Source organism: Penicillium citrinum (assembly GCF_028827155.1).
Source record: "Penicillium citrinum strain IBT 23319 chromosome Unknown utg000001l:1.0-4955037.0:1.0-4956770.0, whole genome shotgun sequence".
Classification (NCBI taxonomy): domain Eukaryota; kingdom Fungi; phylum Ascomycota; class Eurotiomycetes; order Eurotiales; family Aspergillaceae; genus Penicillium; species Penicillium citrinum.
The window spans coordinates 2950716-2968504 of record NW_026622686.1 but is presented as its reverse complement, the minus strand read 5'-3'; the positions used below and the strand labels follow the sequence as shown (position 1 = coordinate 2968504).

Below are 17789 nucleotides of genomic sequence, written 5' to 3'. Positions count from 1 at the left end.
CGTGCATTTCTTGGATTCTCATCGGTGTCAGGGGATAAGCGCGTAAAAGTTCAATTGTGGACTATGGTTCTTGTTCCGTGTTTAATATGTTTTTTGTGCCTTTGATCCCAGCCCTACTACTAGTGAGCCTTGGTGCTTTTGTACATAACGATTATCATTTATTATTTTAAGCAATTTATTGGTGTTCAATCAATATCCTTCGGAATGTACACTGAGCATAGTAGACTCAACGTTAACTTCAAATCGAATACCTGATAGAGCATCCATTGTACACTCCGAATGTTATTATGACATTGGTGAGACTAGGCGCTGGATAACGAAATTATCATATCGTAACACGTCAGAATTGACAGTCGCTCAATAAATGCAAATAGAATGGAAAGGAAACGCCCCAGAGCTTGATAAGCACATGTTCATTCCTGATATTTTCTTTTGACCTCCCCTGCATCTTCCACTTGACGTTCGGGTCGAACGTATATGTTTTTCTCAATTGGCATTTGGATCCGCGCGCTCTAAAAAGGTTGGATCCATTTCAATCCGACGCTCAAATTTCGTCCACCAATCGCGAAAACTCTTGAGTGGCACAACATCATGACCTTTATTCGAAGGATCGGATTCAGCAAAGCTGGCCAGGAAATTAAACGCGCTGCCGATGATGCGCTGGGCAAGAACTTTTGTAGAGATCGGACCTTGCTGCGCATTCGAGCCGGATTGGGTCGTCAGTGCTGTAGAGTTGGACTTTTCCTGCGCACGCTCGGCCTCGAGTGCAGAAAGCTGAGGCGCAATTGTATCCGCAGCCTCAATGGAAATGCCAAGGGTTACGACGCCATTCGTTGCGCTGGATGCGAGGTTACTAGATCCCTCGTCAAGCATCTCATCTTCCTCCTCGGCTTCTGTGCGGCCGGTACCATTGCTTGATGCGGGATTGCGAACATTGAAGAAACCCGAGGGCCGCTCGTTAGCTAATGCGCCGATGAAACGGAAGTCGGTAGGATTGCCGGTATTTGGGTCTGGGAGCTGGGCGTAGATTGCGGCTCCAGTATTTGGGGGGGAGAACAGTGCCTGGGAGGAAAAAGACGGCTATGTCTGTGAAGGGTGGATTGAATGGGATTGTGAAAGCGAATTTGGTAGCTTGGCCATTTGGTTGGCTGTCGACGGGAACAATGTCTGTGAGACACGGACGGCCTGGAATGACGACGGAAAACATTGGGATATCAAATTAGCGAAAATATAAGGGAGTATATTAGGGGATGAGGTGGGAAATGAAGAGAGATAACGAAAGGGAAGGTCACAAAATCTCGATTTCTTTGAGGTTCGACCAAATCCAAGCGGGTTTGCGCCGGTGACATAACCCGACCCAATTAGGAAAGTCGGCGGGGAGCTGCCCTTATCGGGCGATAAGGGCTTGGCAGTGCAATCCTGCGATGTTTGGGGACTCACTCGACGACGTTTGGTTTCTGTCTATAAGTAGCCTTCGTGGTTCAATCTTCAAAAAAAAAAGTCCAATATGGGTGTTTCAAATTTGGACCTGGTCGTGGACTGTGATAAGTACGAATTTTCCCAATTTTCTTCAATTGCTTGTGACGGCGTCTTACTTTGTTCAGCTTCCCTTATTATGAGGATAACCGGGTAGCCTATACTGAGAATCTCACCAATTACCATGCATTCCGTGTTTCCGGTTACGACGCGACTCTGGGATATGTAAAGAACTCGGTCATTGAGCAATTCCCCTGGCCACAAGAATACTGGAATATCGACGCTCAAGCCAGAGCCATCACTCTTATAACTCCTGACGGCGCAGACCCCGCACTTCGCAGCAAACTGATCGCAGAGAGTATCGGCGAAGCAGTCAAAAAAGAGACATTCAAGGTTCTCAAGGGATGGCGTAATGAAAAATATCCCGTCTATGCGCCCGGTGGGGAATACATCTTTGAAATCGAACGAAGTGCAGCTTGTCTGTTTGGCGTGGTGACCTATGGAGCCCATATGACCGGATATGTGGAGGATTCCACAGGTTTGAAACTATGGATTCCCCGAAGAGCCAAGAATAAGCAGACTTATCCTGGTATGCTTGACAACACCGTTGCCGGTGGAATGTGTACTGGTGAGAAACCGTTCGAGTGTATCGTTCGTGAGGCAATGGAGGAAGCCTCTCTGCCGGAGGATGTGGTTCGAGCCTGCATCACTGCAACGGGATGTGTCACCTACACGCATGTACGTGATGTACGTGCCGGTGGAGAGACGGGTCTTCTTCAACCGGAAGTAGAGTATGTCTATGATCTCAAGCTAGACCCGTCCGTAATCCCGAAGCCTGGAGATAGTGAAGTTGAGGAGTTCATGTTGCTTTCGGTCAAGGATGTCCAAGATGCGTTGGCGCGAAAGGAGTTCAAGCCTAACTGTGCCGTTGTTCTGATTGATTTCTTCATTCGTCATGGCATTCTGACGCCGGAGACTGAGCCGGACTATCTCGATATCGTGGCGCGACTGCATCGCCGTTTGGAATATCCAACCGCATCTCACTGCTTACGATAAACATGTATCATCTAGATTTATTCTGCATGGGAAATAAACTGCTCGACTTCTGCGAGTTTCCAACAGAGCCTCGAAATTAATAGCATCGGATGCGAGTATACCTATACTCACATCGGTAAACTCCAGCCTAAGGGATTTTGGCATCCGTTTCTGAACATAAATAAAGTTACTGGCACTTTGAAAAATTACAGTGCTACCAGTACTGAGTCTGTACTGCGATATGACTTTCGAGCCAAGGTTATTTTGGAGAATCAAGATTTTGATAGATAACCATCTATTGGTATTCCCAAATCGAAATGCAAATAAAACGCCAACGCTGCACAATTAACACAAAGAGATATGAACATCTGCTGATATCAGATACCACTCCAGATTGTTTTTTTCTTCCGATTCAAGCGATATCCATCTCGACATGTAGACCTTTTAATAAGCTTCAATACAGATACGAGCAAGCCGTGTGATCCATCTATTTCTTGAGAAGCAGGTAAACGTAATCAATCCGCAGAGGGGCAACCTTCTTATAGGGACCCTCAAGATAAAGCAACAAGCCACCGAATGAAACGAAGACAGCCCTGTGGATATAAGCGTGAGCGGAGATCCTTCTTGAGGCAGATGTGCAGCGCGGCATCAATGGATTCAATGAGACTTACATGGTATCCTTGGTTGCACCCTCCTCAAATCGGTAAACTTTACCGTGGCAAACATAGTCATAATCGTTTGCCAAGGTTTGCTCACCATTGGCAACATCTCTCCAGCTATTGCGAGTATCCTCCTTGCCGTCGAGGGACAGTGTCGAAGCGAGCGCTAGAGACAACGTCTCGCCGACGGCGCATGGGTAAAGTTCGGAATTCACATCGAGCGTGAAGGTGAGGGAAGCATCGGTAGAGTTGCAGGTCAAACGCGAGACACGATCGTACTTCTGAGCGTTGATCGCGGTGACAGTGAAGGTATCTTCAAAGAGCAGAGGGTCGGACATAGTGGCGATGTGACTGCACAAGGACAGCGTTTTTGAGTTCGAGTTGTACAAGAAGTGAGCGCGGATCACCTTCTAACAGTGCTAATAACAATAAAGGTCGGGCCTTGGGTCGATTGGGAGGTGGCGCAGTTGAAGAAAACGCAGAGAATGAAAGTTGGAGATGGTCGCGGAGTTCCAATCGAAGCTTTGCCGATTTCTTTTTTTTCTGCCGCCTTTTTGGGTCTTCCCCGCCAAGTCATTCAACTTTTGGAACTCCCCGAAACATTCAACTATTCCCTTCGTTTTTTTTGTATTTTCTTTTTTGGAGTGGAGCTACTCTCGCTTTGAAAAAATGTCCTTTCGCAAGCGCAATATTGGTCTATCGACAGGGTCTGATCGCTCTGCTCAGCCCAATGCCACACAACCAACCCCGCCAGAAGCAACGCCGGGCATTCGCCCCTCCCCCGATGATGGACGACCAACTACTTCAACAGGAGCTCCGTCTCTAGATAACCTTCTCGCAGGACATGCGGGTCTTCCAATGGGAAAGTCTTTATTGATTGAAGAAAATGGGACCACCGATTTCGCAGGCGCATTGCTACGATATTACGCGGCGGAGGGGATTGTTCAAGAGCAAAAGGTTCATGTGGTTGCTATGCCTGAGCAATGGGGACGCAGTCTACCTGGCCTTATTGGCACTGCAGAGTCTTTGGATGAGAAAAGATCCGACAGGCGCAAGGATGAGCGAATGAAAATCGCTTGGAGATATGAACGACTAGGCGAGTTTGGAGCTAGTGTTGCAGGCACACGAGGTGGTGAGTGTCTCGGGCAGCTTGATTGAAGTAGCTTCAAATAGCTTCATATGACTAATTGTTATAGCTCCTCCTGCATCCGGCACCGCAGGTGAACAGGATCCAAATGCCAAACAGCCGCCAGCCTTCTGTCATGCTTTCGATCTTACCAAGCGACTCGCACATCCTTCAATCACCAACATGACTTTCATTCCCTGCATGCCGACAGCAGAATCTCCGTTCCCTGCGATTCTCGATCGAATTCGAACTGCCATTTCTTCGAGCACCCCGAACACTATTCATCGCATCCTAGTTCCGTCCCTACTCAATCCGACCTTGTACCCTCCCGAGTCCTGCCGCCCCGAATACGTCCTGCAGTTCCTGCACTCCCTCAAAGCGCTCCTCAGTGCATACCCCACAAGAGTGACAGCCATGATTACATTCCCGCTGAGTCTATATCCTCGTTCATCTGGCTTGGTCCGCTGGATTGAGCTGCTCAGCGACGGTGTGATTGAATTGTGTCCGTTTCCTCATTCCGCAGACAATCTCACCACTTCTGGAGCCGCCACATCACAGGAAGAACCTCCACAAGGCATGCTCAAAACTCATCGTCTCCCAGTACTCCATGAACGCGGGGGTGGTAGTGATCAGAACGTTGGTCAAGATTGGGCATTTATCCTGAGTCGACGCAGGTTCGAGATTAAGCCGTTTAGCTTACCACCGGCCGAAGGAGATACCGAGGCACAGGAAACCGCAGCACCTGGCAGTAGTATGCCTAAGAAATCAGATCTTGAATTTTGAAGAAATGAGGGTTCTTGCGCCGAATGTCCGCATGTTCAATCGTCTTCTTCGAATTGCCGATGGGTTCCGGGCTCGGCTAGCATATCGTCCAGCTCGATCTGTTCGGACATGGCCGCACTGGAATTCGCCATTGTTCGCAAGTAGCTCTGGCCGTATGAACCCATTCCTGGTCGCATCAAAGATCGCCCACCGCGTGAACGAAACCGATTGCCTAAGCAAGATGAAGCGGCTAGCCAAGCTGGGGAGTGTCAGTAAACCATGTCCTCAAATCTGTTTCTCGAGTATCAATCGGTACACACCAACAAACAATAGCAACGGGGCAAAAAAGACCAAGAATAACAAAAAAAGGAAATTCATGGCGAGCGTTGAGGAACAACCAGACAAGCCGAGCAACACGCGCGAGTCGACCAGGCGGAGGTGAAACTGACCGCCTGCCAATAATGTCCAAGTGGCTGACATAATCTACTTTTCGCTTGCTTCGATTTTCTTTTTCTTCCCGCGTTTTCTTCTTCTTCCTTCAACACAATTTTGTCTGGCTTTTGCTGGCCAAATTCCAGACTTGTCTTGAGCTAATGGTAAGTTCTCATTGTATTTCTTTTCCTTTCTTCTTTCGCATGATTATATATCTACAAAATCTGTCAATCCCCTGAAGCTCGCTATAATATCTCAAAAAAGAGCACCGGTGACGAGAAACGTAATTGAAAATGACTTGCCTCAAATCTTCATGTTTTGACTCTTACATCTGTCTTAATTGAGCTTTGGCTAATATGACATCTGCTATAGGTACAGCATATAGTCACACATATCACAACATTTGAAAGACAGTTGAAGCCCACAGAAAAAAGAAGAATACGAGAAAAAAAAAATGGACAGTCCTATCCTTCCAATTCCGATATCCTACGTATCCGGTAGATACCTGCTATTCTCCATTGATGCCGTCACCTACCTGCGACGTGAGCACCATATCTGTGGCGTGTTGATCGGAACACTTCCACAAATTCCTCAACAGAATGTTTTTCTGGGTCTGCCGTTGGAATTAATGCCCGAGGAGGCGCGGCTGTTGGTGGACAAGGGTGTAGCTTGCATCGTAGACGAAGCCAAGGCACATGATGGCATGAAATCTCTTCTTGAAGAAGATCGCCGCCAGTATCTACGTGAACTAGAATCCCAAGGCCTCCAAGCCTCCCGCCTCCTCTCGGATCGCAAGGACCAACAACGGGCACAAGTCTTGAAGAAATTAGATGACAAGGCCAAAGCTAAAGCGCTCAAGGCCAAAGCGGCCCAAGAGGGACAAGACGCCGCCGCATCCTCATCCACTCCTGGGGATAACCTAGCCAGTACAAGGTCCCCGAGTCGTGCATCTGGCACCCCGTTAGCCATGGGCATTACGCCTCCAACATCCTATCCTCCACTACCTCACCCAGCCTGTTCGCAGCATCTACCAAAGCCAAAAGTACCCCTATCATATCCGCTTTTTGCCCATCTTTCTCTACGTGGCTACTTCCTCTCACCTGGGCTGCGATTCGGATGCCAATATGTGGCATACCCTGGTGATCCATTACGGTTCCACTCGCATTTCCTTTGCGTCTCTGCCGAATGGGACGAGCAAATCGATCTGATGTCTATCGTCAATGGTGGTAGATTGGGAACCGGTGTGAAGAAAGGATTCCTCTTGGGAGGGCCGCAAAAATCACGAAAAGAAGCCGAAGATGAGGCTGAGCGAGTGGAAAGTGTACGAACTTTCAGCATCGAGTGGGCAGGCATGTGAGAAATCTACTCTGATTACTACTCTCTTCCGAAGTTACTCCATACGTCGTCTCCGATTGTGGCAAAGAATTGCTGTCGAGGATGTCGCTGTCCACACTGCAGTACATTATTACCTCTTCTAATTCTTCCAAATGGAAGCATCATGCGTGGCCCTCAGTGATCAAATTTCCAGTCAACATCCGGAATTGGGACAACCTCCAAGGAGAATTTATACCCACAGCCGTCGTTGATGGCTCTGTTATCTGCCACGAAAGACTGGAAGTGATGATTCCGCGCTGGATACAACTCTTCACCGAATGGTTTCGCAAGCTTCTGTTCCAGCTGGAGCACTTCGGTTCAAAATCAATCATAATGAGCTGTGAGGCTTTCAGATGATGGATTCTACTGTGAATTTTCTGGTGTCTCAGCCATGACTGGTCAACGTCTAACGCCATCTACAAAGATATTGCTTCTACATGATACCCCAAATTAAACCAGATGATACTCAGAAATGACAAAGAATAACATTCGCTCCATATACAGTGCACATGCATTATTCGTATATCTATCCCACAACTCCCATAATAATCACGAACGAACCACCGAATTTATAAGTAATCGACATTCCTCCACTTGAACTTCTTATTCGCGCGATCCACAGGCCTATTCTCAAATTGGCTTCCGTGTAGCTCAAATACCAGCGGCTTCGGTGTATTTGATACCTCAGTCCCCTGACTATCTTCTTTTCCCGCAGCAGACTCCTCACTCATCGGTAATGGCACCGTGAATCGAAAAACGGTATGTTCCTTTGGAATAGCTATAATCCAGAGAGTCAGCTTCCAGCAACGAAACCAAGTCCATAACCCAACAGCCCCTAATATAAAGCGAATGACTCACTCTTAACTTCGTCCTTAGCTGTAACAATAACAAATGTGAACTTCGTATCCCGAACCACAATTCCCTTCAATCCGACTCTCCCGAAAGATCGACTCCTCACAACTTCAACCTCTGCCCCATGATAATCTGCACTGACAAGCTTCGCACCATGCGATGCCGGCGTCAAGACTCCGGTTTTTCCAGTAGCGCTCAAGTCTAAGATCTCCTGCATATAGCTAATCCATAGCGTATGAAGGCCCTGGAAAATCGCGTACTTGCATTCTTCCTGAGGGAGATCGTATAGACCAGATGATCGCTTCTCACGCGCGGATAAAGGTTGCGGTCGCTGATGACGACGGAAGTATTCCTTTTTGCGTAGCTTATGTAGACGTCTTCGGGATCTATTATCAGAGGCGGAGGGCGATGTTGGGCGGAGGAAGAGAGGTTTTTGTTTGATGCGCTCGGTGAATTGTTGGGTTGCGGTATCTGGTGAGTGGGCACGAGAGAGTAAAGTGTGCGCAATATGTGGGTTTGTAGTTGGAAAATCTGTCATTTTGAAGACCCTACTTTTAGTTAAGAACTTTAGTTGGAGGGTTGTTTGAAGAGGTTGTGGAGTGAAGTTGAGAAAATTCCCGCCGGTCAGTTTGATGTCACCCGATAAGATAACACAACATCTTCAGAGTTTACTTATGGGGTACAATAAGAACTTTGGCATTATGCTTCTTGTAAGAACTATTAAAAAGAATAATATCCCGAGACTATAAAGCTCTATTTTTTTTTTCCTTCTATAGTCTTGCCAATGGACCGTCCGAGCGGAAAACTCCGAGACTTGACTGACTGATCTCCGATATCGACTTGCAGCCTGCCAGTTGCATGCATCGTTTAAAGTCCTGGTAAAGAATGTCGAGCATCAACTCTACTCCTTGCTGGCCATTATACTATATACCACTCATGTCAGTGTCTCATCTCTGTTGAATAATTCTTGAATCGTGGTAAATTCTTACCGCCAGGCCCCAAAGCATTGGACGACCAACCCAGCAACATTCTGCTCCCAATGCCAACGCCTTAAATATATCGCTACCAGAGCGGATGCCTCCATCGATATGGATGCGAATTCGGCCACGAGCAGCTTTTGCACAAGCGGGAAGAACGTCAATGGTTGCTGGTGTTTCATCGAGCTGTCTTCCTCCATGGTTGCTTATCACAACACCATCGCATCCATATTCAATGGCCGTCTCTACATCCTCGGGTGTAAGAACGCCCTTGATCCAAATTTCCATATTGGTGATACTCCGCAACCAAGGAATCTCCCTCGCCCAAGAATGCGAAGCCGAATTGAAAGATGAGAACCCATCATCGTGCGACTGCTGCTGGATCTGTTCTGATGTCTTTTCAATCATGGGATTATCTAGTCCAGGAGAGGGAAGAAATCCAGTCCGCCATTCGTTATATCGAACTCCCAGGACTGGACTATCGGCCGTTAGGAATATAGCTTTGCACCCGGCAGCTTCAGCACGGTGGACAATTCGTGCTTCTTTCTCACGGTCTGCCATTGTGTATAGTTGCATCACATGGTGGATAGGTCCGATCTCCTTTCCGGCGGTAGTGATCTGCTCTACCGAGTGATTTGCATATGAGGAGACACCCATGTTAATACCTGCCTTGGCACATGCCCTACTAGTTGCAAGCTCGCCATCTGGATGAGCCATGGCTTGAAGGCCAGCAGGTGAGACGCAAAGTGGGAAGCTGATATCCCGATTGAACAGACTAATCTTGGTGCTGACTTGAGAGACATCTTTCAAGACTCGGGGTAATATGCGGTACTTTTGGTAGGAAGAGGAGTTCTCACGGACTGTCACCTGGTTTGTTGCACCGGAATTGAAGAAGTCTAGCTCAATGCCCTTCGTTAGCGATTGAATGTAGTATTGGGGTGAAGAATTTAATACCTCGAGTTGCGGCTGGTAAAATTTGAGATGCTGCCTTTTCAAGGTCTGCAATACAAAGAATCTTATCTTCTGCCATTGTCTTTTTTGTATAGTATGACGGTCACTGGCTACAGCTGGAGAGATTGGAAGTGCTGGCTTTAGTTGTTGAGTCACAATGCGGGGTGTGTGTGCTATCCTCAGCGTGGGGATGTCTCCACTTGAGTGACTCTTCTGTACTTGCAAGGTCCATTGTGATCGTGAATTTCCCACGATCTTCCTCCTATTTAGTATCCAAGCTTGAGCGTCACGCATACGCATTGTATGGGGCTTCTCATATTGGAAAAGAACGACTGGTATCGGATCCAAACGATGGTGAGTTAAAGATATCCGCCTCAAGCGGATCACAAGACTCAGCCCCAAGGTCACCAGAAATCAATATAGGCGGCATTCTTTGCCTTTGGCCCAATTCTCTCTCGGATTCATCTTTTAGTCCGAGCACAAAATCTTGACTTTTTAATGGTTCTAAGGTTGGCCACATCCTCGGTCCATTCGATTTCCCCGCATGAATGTCCGACTACATAGTACATAGTATCAGTAGCATTACCATAAACTGAAATTCTAGAAATCTCATCCCTTTGAGAAAATCTTGAAAGGTTGAAGAGCTTCCATCACCCGTCAGAAACTAGACTATTATCCTGATCATCACTATGACTGGATCATCGACTATTGAAAGATTGGACAATTTCCCTGGTCTACCTCCCTTTCCCGATGATGTTCCCACAGCACCACTCCTTCGACTCTCATATAAAAAATTGCTGTCTGGCGATACTGCGGAGTATGATCGACTCTTCAAGGCATCAGTGGACATAGGGTTCTTCTATCTGGATCTTCAGGACTCAGAACAGGGACGATCACTCCTTGGCGACGCAGATGATCTCTTCCGGGTAGGAGAGAAGCTGTTCGAACTACCTCTAAAAGAGAAACTGTTCTACGATTTTAGTGCACAGAGCTCATACTTTGGCTACAAGGGCCAAGGGGCTGCGGTCGTGGACAAAAATGGGAACTTGGATCGGAATGAGTTCTACAATGTATGTTTATGCATAGAGTCCTCAAACGAGACATTCACGTACCATTATAAGTATAAAGCTAATGCTCAGTAGGTATCCAAAGATGATATCCTGGGTATATCAGAGCAACTCCCGGCACCGGATATCTTGCACGGTAACAGAATGAAACTGAGTTCGTTTATGCGAGGCTCACACGACATCGTTTGTCTCATTCTGCAGGTTCTGAATGACAAGCTCGCCCTTCCAAAAGATACCCTCACCAATCTTCATCGTCGACAGGCAATCAGCGGTGATCAAGTCCGCTTCATCAAAGCCCCACCGCAACCGATGGATGACAGACGTACAGCATTGGGTCAGCATACTGATTTTGGCAGTGTCACCGTACTATTCAACCGACTGGGCGGATTGCAGGTATTGCCTCCGGGGGAGGATGCAGAATGGATCTATGTACGGCCATTACCTGGACACGCAGTAGTTAACCTTGGTGATGCAATGGTCAAATTCACTAATGGGTTGTTCCGATCGAATATCCATCGAGTCGTGGCACCACCAGGTATTCAAGGGGACTCAACTAGATACAGCCTTGTGTATTTTGCTCGGCCGGAGGATAATGTCATGCTGCGACGACTGGACGGGTCGAATCTCATTCCGGCCATCGGAAAGGGTCAGACCGAAGAGGAAATCAATAGTAAGGATTGGATTATTCGGAGGGCGCTGGGGCGGCGTGTGGATTTGGTTACGGATATCGACTTCGATAAGTCGGCGGGAACTGAACAGTTGAGTAGGAGGATCAAGGCCTGACATCGGAATTCTACCTAGAATTAAGATATATAGTAGGTAATATGTATCTTCAAGTGTTGTGTGGGATTTTTGAACAATTTTCATGGTGTTATTATTGCCTGAGTCCACCAGTAATTTGCAAGGTGGCTGCCCGGTCTACTTAGAACTGTCAACTACGATGTTACATGCTGTACGTACGATCAATGACTGCGTAATTGTAAGCTTCATTTATTCCATCCCACAATACTCACGGTCCTGCTGAAAACGTTTTTTTTTCTCTCCATATTTGATACGTACAAACGGATGTTGTCCGTCGAAGGGCTAGTACGAGGGCATGGTCAATGACAACTGGGCAAAAGTCAAAGCCCTGACTCTTTAGAGTTATTCAAATAGCCTTAACGGCGTATCCACTAATCGCAGAGACTATATGCATTGAATACGTAGTAGGAGTCTATCTATCTACTTCGTATGGTAGATCCTAGATCCAGCTTCCTATAGTGTAGACCAATAAGCCCAACAATTCCTGAACAATGTGGTCGAGGATAGGTAAAGATTTAACTACGAAGTAAGCAGACATGTTCCACAGGGGCGAGAACATTGAGGATTTACTTGAATCATGAGCGCGTTTGAATATTCATTGATCGCCATGATAGTTCAACAAAATAGCCGTTAGCTCCACCGGCCTATAATGGATGTCTCACTCTTCATTCCCGACTCGTCTCCATCAACGACCCGCAAAGGACAATGTGGACAATCAGCCACCTCCTTCGGGTCCTAAACTTTAAAAGAATTCAGTCCTGCGAACTGACAGTTAACGCTGGTGAGAAAACTGACAGCTTCGAAATGATGACCCGCCAGACTGGTCAAGGCAGGTCGTGCAGTGGAGCATATGCCAACCCCTAACCTCTGTACATAGTAATGAAATGTTTGCTCGGAGGAAAACAAGGCGCTTGCCGAAACACATTTGATACATAAGGTATGCAGTAATTTGTTATACACAGTACATGCGATGTACAGTATACTGTAATTAGTTACCTAACTACCTGACTGAGGAAGTATCCGAAGAACAAAGTACATTGGAACGGAGTAGACCCAACGAATATCAAATCAGTGGATTTACCGAAAAGACCGGTATTGACGTGCCAAGGGCTAGAAATAGAGAAACTTACGCGGGCAGGTCGCTGCTGGAACATTACTAGGGTGTCAGGGGAACCGTTGCCCCTGTTCCGCGAAGCGCAAATCCCGAAGAATCGGGATCTCAGTGATTAGCTTTCTAGACCATCGTCTGTTTGAGCATGTATTACGCTGACCCGGTAGTTGCATGACAGCCAACAACCCGGGGCCTCAGCAGAGTTCGCAGAAAATACATAGGTGGCATCTGGTTTGTGGACGGATGCATCTCGGCGAAATAGACACATGTACAGTGTGAAGCAAAGCCTCGCGGAAGTACGTGCATTGCATTATGCAAACGTATCATAAGAATCAACTTGAAGGTTACCTATTAACTACTGGGAGATACACGAGTGTACATGTACAGAGACATTCTACTGTTCTCATTGTTCCCTTCTTTTACTTTTTATAACAGTATGTTCGATTACCCGGGCTTGCTCCGCAGCCCAGTTCCGATTATTTGGAGACATACTTAGTATACTATGTAAACCAGCCACTGTGTTACTATGGAGTACTCCGGTGGATCGGCTTGAAAGGGTTAGTAGACCGTTAAGACCCATTGCCATCCCCATCTTCCTGCCTTTCTGCCTTTCTTCTTTTACTGCTTCGCTCCTTTGGCCACCGATATGCACCAACCGGAAGTCTTGAAATTTCCCAACAGCCTGGCTCCCGACAACCCCCCCTTGCTGCGTAATGACGCCGCTTCTCATCCTTGCTGAGTGGCCCGAGCCTATTCTACTCTAATCTTGAGTGTCGGGCGTACCAAGTATCCAAGTATGACAGAGTCCGTGTACTCCGTATTCTATTTGGAGGAATTGTATTAAGAGAAGACGAGAGGGGGGAGGGGTGTCTGCGGGTCTTTTTTTTTCCCCCAACGGGCCTGCTATTTCGCATGACAGAAGTACATACGGAATATTCCATACAACACATTCTCACAAAAACCAAGTGAATTATTTCGTCGCGAGAGGACCGAGGCTCGTTACTAATATGTATGAGATGCAGTAGTTACGTCGCATTTCAGTTGGAAGGATTCATAGAAGTAGAATAGCGCCGACCGGGTTAAAGATTCAAGCATGTACAAAATGTAGTTCATTGCACGGAGTACACAGAGGGGTAATTGTGCAACCTTACACCAAGACAGAGTAAACGACTGCAAAGTGTCGTGGGTGGCTCTCATCGCCTCGTCATCGTTCACACCTACTTCTTTCAGCCTCGTATTTGAATAGACAACCCAGATGCACCTGTACAAAGATACAGATGCAAGATTCGAAAGCCCCCCTCCTCAGCCCAAGCCTAACTCAACCGTATGTAAAAACATAGTATGTACTGGGGCAGTATTTATCTTTGTGCCACTTCCCGTACTCTCCTACCTAGAATAGACGAAGGAAGTCAAATCCAATCCCCACTGGTCAGAATTCGAATTCCGACAGAAGCAACGAGCCCCACAGCTCTAAACTCTTCTAAGAAGAGGAGGAGAAGGAGGGAAACCCTGCAGGGTTTTGCGTCTTGGTTTCGGTAAGAGCATGTCCAATCATGTGGGAATTTACGAGATGCATTGATGCATTGTCTCCCCGTTAAAACATTTGACCTTCTTCCCCGCTTGACAGTCGGAGGAAGTTCAGGTGTGAGTTGTTCGAGGAATAGCGAAGGGTCCAACAACGTTCCCTTCTACTATGTACTGTACGGAGTAGTTGATGTTTTGTTCCACTTCGGTTCGGACCGTTCGAGACATCCGCTGGCACTTCCGTCGTCCGAAGATTCATCCACGTATGATCCAACCGAGTGTGTATTACTCCGTACGGAGTACTGCATATAAACACCATATGATATGAATCTAACTTACTTCACTGAAGCTGTCTATATTCTCATGTTGAAAATAGTTGAAAGTAATGACTGATCGGATAAATTTAACTAGGCAAAACATTCAGTTATGCATATTCACTCTTAAAATTAGCGGATCAGCAGATCACAGATTACCAATCTAGTATCCTCTTTTTAGATAAAGATTACATCCCTAGTTTACTTCCAGAATTACTCGAATGTAGTTTACTTTGTACTTCAGTAGCATGCCAACTGTACAGATACAATGGACGGAGACATGTCCGGTGTAGCCACACGTTCCGTGTGAAATTGATTAATGCTGGAGCAGGGGGGGGGACATTTCATGTGCCGAGACAAGCATATATGCCCAAAACGGGGGAGTGGATGAGTGGACGAGGCAGGAGGAGTTATTCAAGTGGAGTATAGCACGCACGGGAGGGATTTGTACATAATGGGTGGGTGAACGGTATGATGAGACGAGCTACTTGACTCGGTACATAGCCTGTTCTAGACTTAACGTACTCTATACTCTTTTGGCGCTCTTCGGCCGAAGCATTCTATTTTCGGACTTCAAAGTAAATTCGGATGACCGCTCGCCTGGTTGGGAATATGGTCTTTATCGTGCAAGACTTGGTGCGAGTAAAGGATTGTACGACGTTCATACTGTATATGGTGTACACTCCAGCCATCCATTGTGCAATGAACGGCATACCTCGGAGAAACATTCCAATGTTTCTAGTAACAAGGTTGTTACTGACACACGACCAGGGGAGGACTTCCAGTAATAGCTACAAATGAAAGACAGATGATGTCTTTACCGTGTGAACTTATACAATCGATGCGTATTCGAGTATATTTGCAAGGGAATGAATATTTGCAATTGCGCATATGTCTGTCTGTTATAGTCGTACGCGAACGAGCGAAACGAAAACAAAAAGTATCAAGAGTCGATCGAAACCAACACTGAAAACACGAAACAGAAAATGAACATGAAATAATGGCCTCGGCGAATCTGGGTTTGGTAACTCCCCTGTACAAATTCGCTAGCCTGCGGTATCGTGGAGGGCCATCGCTTGTATTTTTGCCTCAACGCTAGCAAGAACAGCGGGATCGACTTCTCGTTTGACTTTCTTTGGTCTATAGATTTAGTTAGTATGGATTCATTCCATTTAATGGAAAGGGAAGAAAAGAAACACGTACGGAATTCGTATGGTGGCTTCACATTTGGTCTGTCCACATTGCGAACAGATGTCGGCTCCGTCATTATACTGCGTATCACAAACGTGACATATGTAATGCACCCTGCGCCGTGGCTTTTTGAAGGTTCGGTCGGGTATCAATTTAGGTGGGTCGACATCACCAGGATAACCGTCTGGATACTTGTCGAGTTTGGGCGGTTCTCGGGGACATTTCTTGCAACGAATATGTTTACAAGAGAGACATTCCTTGGAACCCTTCACAAAGTCCGTTTTACAGACATGACAAGTACGTCGAACCCGCTGAACCACATCCTTACGCACAAGGTCCTGGCCACCAGAGCGAGAGGACATGGTCAGAGGTACAGCTGGATTGCCCGTATACTTGAAGTGAGGCGCAAGAGGGAGAGCACCACGCTGGCGAGAGCGAATTTCGCCAATCTTGGTCTTGGAAACCAGTTCCCGTTCACCCTTCTCTTTCTCCTTGGCGGGAGGGAAACGGGGACATTTCTTGCATCGTGGGTGCTGGCAATTGACGCAGACCTTCTCTGGACCAAAGGTCGTTTCGCAGCGATGACAGGTTCGGCGAACACGCATTCGAATAGGTTTGGTCACTCGATTCAGTTCGAGATCCCCGGCGGGGGCCTTCCATTCACCAGGCTCCAGAGTCAACCCATATTTGGCGAAGAGAGCGCGAGCCTTTTCCTGTTGCATGACGCTATAGTCGGTAAGCATGGCGGGTTGCTCGGTGGCAGCATTGGTAGATTCAAGTCTTCGTGCTGGGGTCGTTGCTTGCGCACTATATATTCAAGAATCAAAACTCATAAATTAGCGATTACATTTCTCTCATGATGTTGGGATTATCATAATAATAGCGATGGAGGGGGAAGTAAGTGTATTTAAATCACATACGCGGACTGGCTAGATTGGCCAACATCAGGCTGAGCAGCGATAGATTGACGCTTGGAACCGGAACGGGGGCGCAGGACGGTTTTCATGCGTTTGAGATACTTGGACAAGCCCTCAGGCTTGTCCTCAGGGCGACCAGGGTCTTGCGGAGCCATAATGGAGAGCGATGCGATTGACGTGCAAATCGAAGTGGCAAGAATGTTAAGGCGAATATTCGGTCGCAATTCTGTCAAAAAATGGAAGACGGGGCGATCAATTCATTCCAAAGCTCGAAAGAAAATGAAGTTTATAATGTGTCCGTGAAAGAGTATTTTTTTTTTATTCCATTGAATTGTGTGGAAAATACTCGGGTTAAATAAGTCGAGGTTGGTTGAAGCAGACCCAAATTGATGGAAAGCGGGTGGAATCCGGAGCCAGCGAGTTGGGAGACCCGACGGAGAGGGTCAGCAGGGAAGAGGTTTCAACACTTTTCAAGTGTTGAAGAAGAGGGAGTGGTGGAAATATCGAGAGGAGGTAAAGTTGGCGATTTGCTGTAGTTAGTAGAAAGGGCCCGAGAGGAGGAGGGGGAGAGATTTTTGAACATGAAGATATTCGAGGGGAAGAAGATAATAAAAGGCCCAGGAGTATAATACACGAGTAGATACAGAGTAACAGAGTAACAGAATAACATACGAAGTACTGTATTTACTGCAGACTGCACGGCAGAGTCCCGACGACCAGGTACGCTTGGAATTATCCACTTGATGACGGCTTTCTCCACTGCTGCTCACCTTGGAACCATCCCCGAGCATCTGTGCGTAGCGCTGGTTTGATTATGTACAGGTGTATGCTCGGAAACTTGGAGTCTCTACAGTACTCAGTAAGAAGTATTAAGTCAATACTCATCACGTCTAGTATTTGATTTCATGCCCATGTCTATTCTGTACATATCATCAAAATCTCCATGATACGGTAGATGGTATGGATGAACCAAACGGATGTACCCGCCTAGCTCGGCTGCGTTGCCAGATCAAGTTAACTTCCATGACTCCATAACGGGCTTATAACGGGGGTACGATTGCCGTGACATCTCCTGTTGCATGATTCAATCCGATTGTCCTTTGAATGGGTGGATTTCATAGCGAAAGGGAGGAGGAACCCGCCCATCTTATGTGGAGAGAGTCTGCTGGGGTTTCGTCGATCCCATCTTTTCTTTCTATTTTACTGTATACACTAGTACA

General features: G+C 46.9%; 10 protein-coding genes across 10 annotated transcripts; 5 read left to right on the top strand and 5 right to left on the bottom strand.

The window, feature by feature from the left end:
• Positions 1 to 486: 486 nt before the first annotated feature.
• Positions 487 to 1207, bottom strand: N7469_001119 (OPI10 family protein; the record flags this gene model as incomplete). Its single annotated transcript, XM_056640039.1, is given in 2 exon segments — positions 487 to 1062; positions 1079 to 1207. The coding sequence occupies 2 exon segments, from the start codon at positions 1205 to 1207 to the stop codon at positions 487 to 489; spliced, it is 705 nt and encodes a 234-aa protein (XP_056505796.1).
• Positions 1208 to 1507: 300 nt separating this feature from the next.
• N7469_001118 (thiamine pyrophosphokinase-related protein) lies at positions 1508 to 2532 on the top strand (the record flags this gene model as incomplete). Its single annotated transcript, XM_056640038.1, has 2 exons — positions 1508 to 1548; positions 1605 to 2532. The coding sequence occupies 2 exons, from the start codon at positions 1508 to 1510 to the stop codon at positions 2530 to 2532; spliced, it is 969 nt and encodes a 322-aa protein (XP_056505795.1).
• A 466-nt stretch (positions 2533 to 2998) lies between these two features.
• N7469_001117 (DNA-directed RNA polymerase core subunit RPB8) lies at positions 2999 to 3508 on the bottom strand (the record flags this gene model as incomplete). The annotated part of the gene is made up of 2 exons (XM_056640037.1): positions 2999 to 3104; positions 3183 to 3508. 2 exons carry the CDS (start codon positions 3506 to 3508, stop codon positions 2999 to 3001), a joined length of 432 nt encoding a protein of 143 aa, XP_056505794.1.
• A 331-nt stretch (positions 3509 to 3839) lies between these two features.
• N7469_001116 (elongator complex protein 4) lies at positions 3840 to 5079 on the top strand (the record flags this gene model as incomplete). The annotated part of the gene is made up of 2 exons (XM_056640036.1): positions 3840 to 4302; positions 4367 to 5079. The coding sequence occupies 2 exons, from the start codon at positions 3840 to 3842 to the stop codon at positions 5077 to 5079; spliced, it is 1176 nt and encodes a 391-aa protein (XP_056505793.1).
• A 4-nt stretch (positions 5080 to 5083) lies between these two features.
• Positions 5084 to 5500, top strand: N7469_001115 (uncharacterized protein; the record flags this gene model as incomplete). The annotated part of the gene is made up of 1 exon (XM_056640035.1): positions 5084 to 5500. One exon carries the CDS (start codon positions 5084 to 5086, stop codon positions 5498 to 5500), a length of 417 nt encoding a protein of 138 aa, XP_056505792.1.
• Positions 5501 to 5944: 444 nt separating this feature from the next.
• Positions 5945 to 6847, top strand: N7469_001114 (tRNA splicing endonuclease subunit SEN34; the record flags this gene model as incomplete). The annotated part of the gene is made up of 1 exon (XM_056640034.1): positions 5945 to 6847. The coding sequence occupies one exon, from the start codon at positions 5945 to 5947 to the stop codon at positions 6845 to 6847; it is 903 nt and encodes a 300-aa protein (XP_056505791.1).
• A 586-nt stretch (positions 6848 to 7433) lies between these two features.
• N7469_001113 (RNase P/RNase MRP complex subunit) lies at positions 7434 to 8254 on the bottom strand (the record flags this gene model as incomplete). Its single annotated transcript, XM_056640033.1, has 2 exons — positions 7434 to 7642; positions 7723 to 8254. The coding sequence occupies 2 exons, from the start codon at positions 8252 to 8254 to the stop codon at positions 7434 to 7436; spliced, it is 741 nt and encodes a 246-aa protein (XP_056505790.1).
• Positions 8255 to 8663: 409 nt separating this feature from the next.
• N7469_001112 (alpha-hydroxy acid oxidase) lies at positions 8664 to 9876 on the bottom strand (the record flags this gene model as incomplete). The annotated part of the gene is made up of 2 exons (XM_056640032.1): positions 8664 to 9589; positions 9801 to 9876. The coding sequence occupies 2 exons, from the start codon at positions 9874 to 9876 to the stop codon at positions 8664 to 8666; spliced, it is 1002 nt and encodes a 333-aa protein (XP_056505789.1).
• Positions 9877 to 10333: 457 nt separating this feature from the next.
• Positions 10334 to 11494, top strand: N7469_001111 (putative oxidoreductase, 2OG-Fe(II) oxygenase family; the record flags this gene model as incomplete). Its single annotated transcript, XM_056640031.1, has 2 exons — positions 10334 to 10714; positions 10787 to 11494. The coding sequence occupies 2 exons, from the start codon at positions 10334 to 10336 to the stop codon at positions 11492 to 11494; spliced, it is 1089 nt and encodes a 362-aa protein (XP_056505788.1).
• A 4013-nt stretch (positions 11495 to 15507) lies between these two features.
• N7469_001110 (uncharacterized protein) lies at positions 15508 to 16724 on the bottom strand (the record flags this gene model as incomplete). The annotated part of the gene is made up of 3 exons (XM_056640030.1): positions 15508 to 15601; positions 15665 to 16459; positions 16573 to 16724. The coding sequence occupies 3 exons, from the start codon at positions 16722 to 16724 to the stop codon at positions 15508 to 15510; spliced, it is 1041 nt and encodes a 346-aa protein (XP_056505787.1).
• Between the last annotated feature and the right edge of the window lie 1065 nt (positions 16725 to 17789).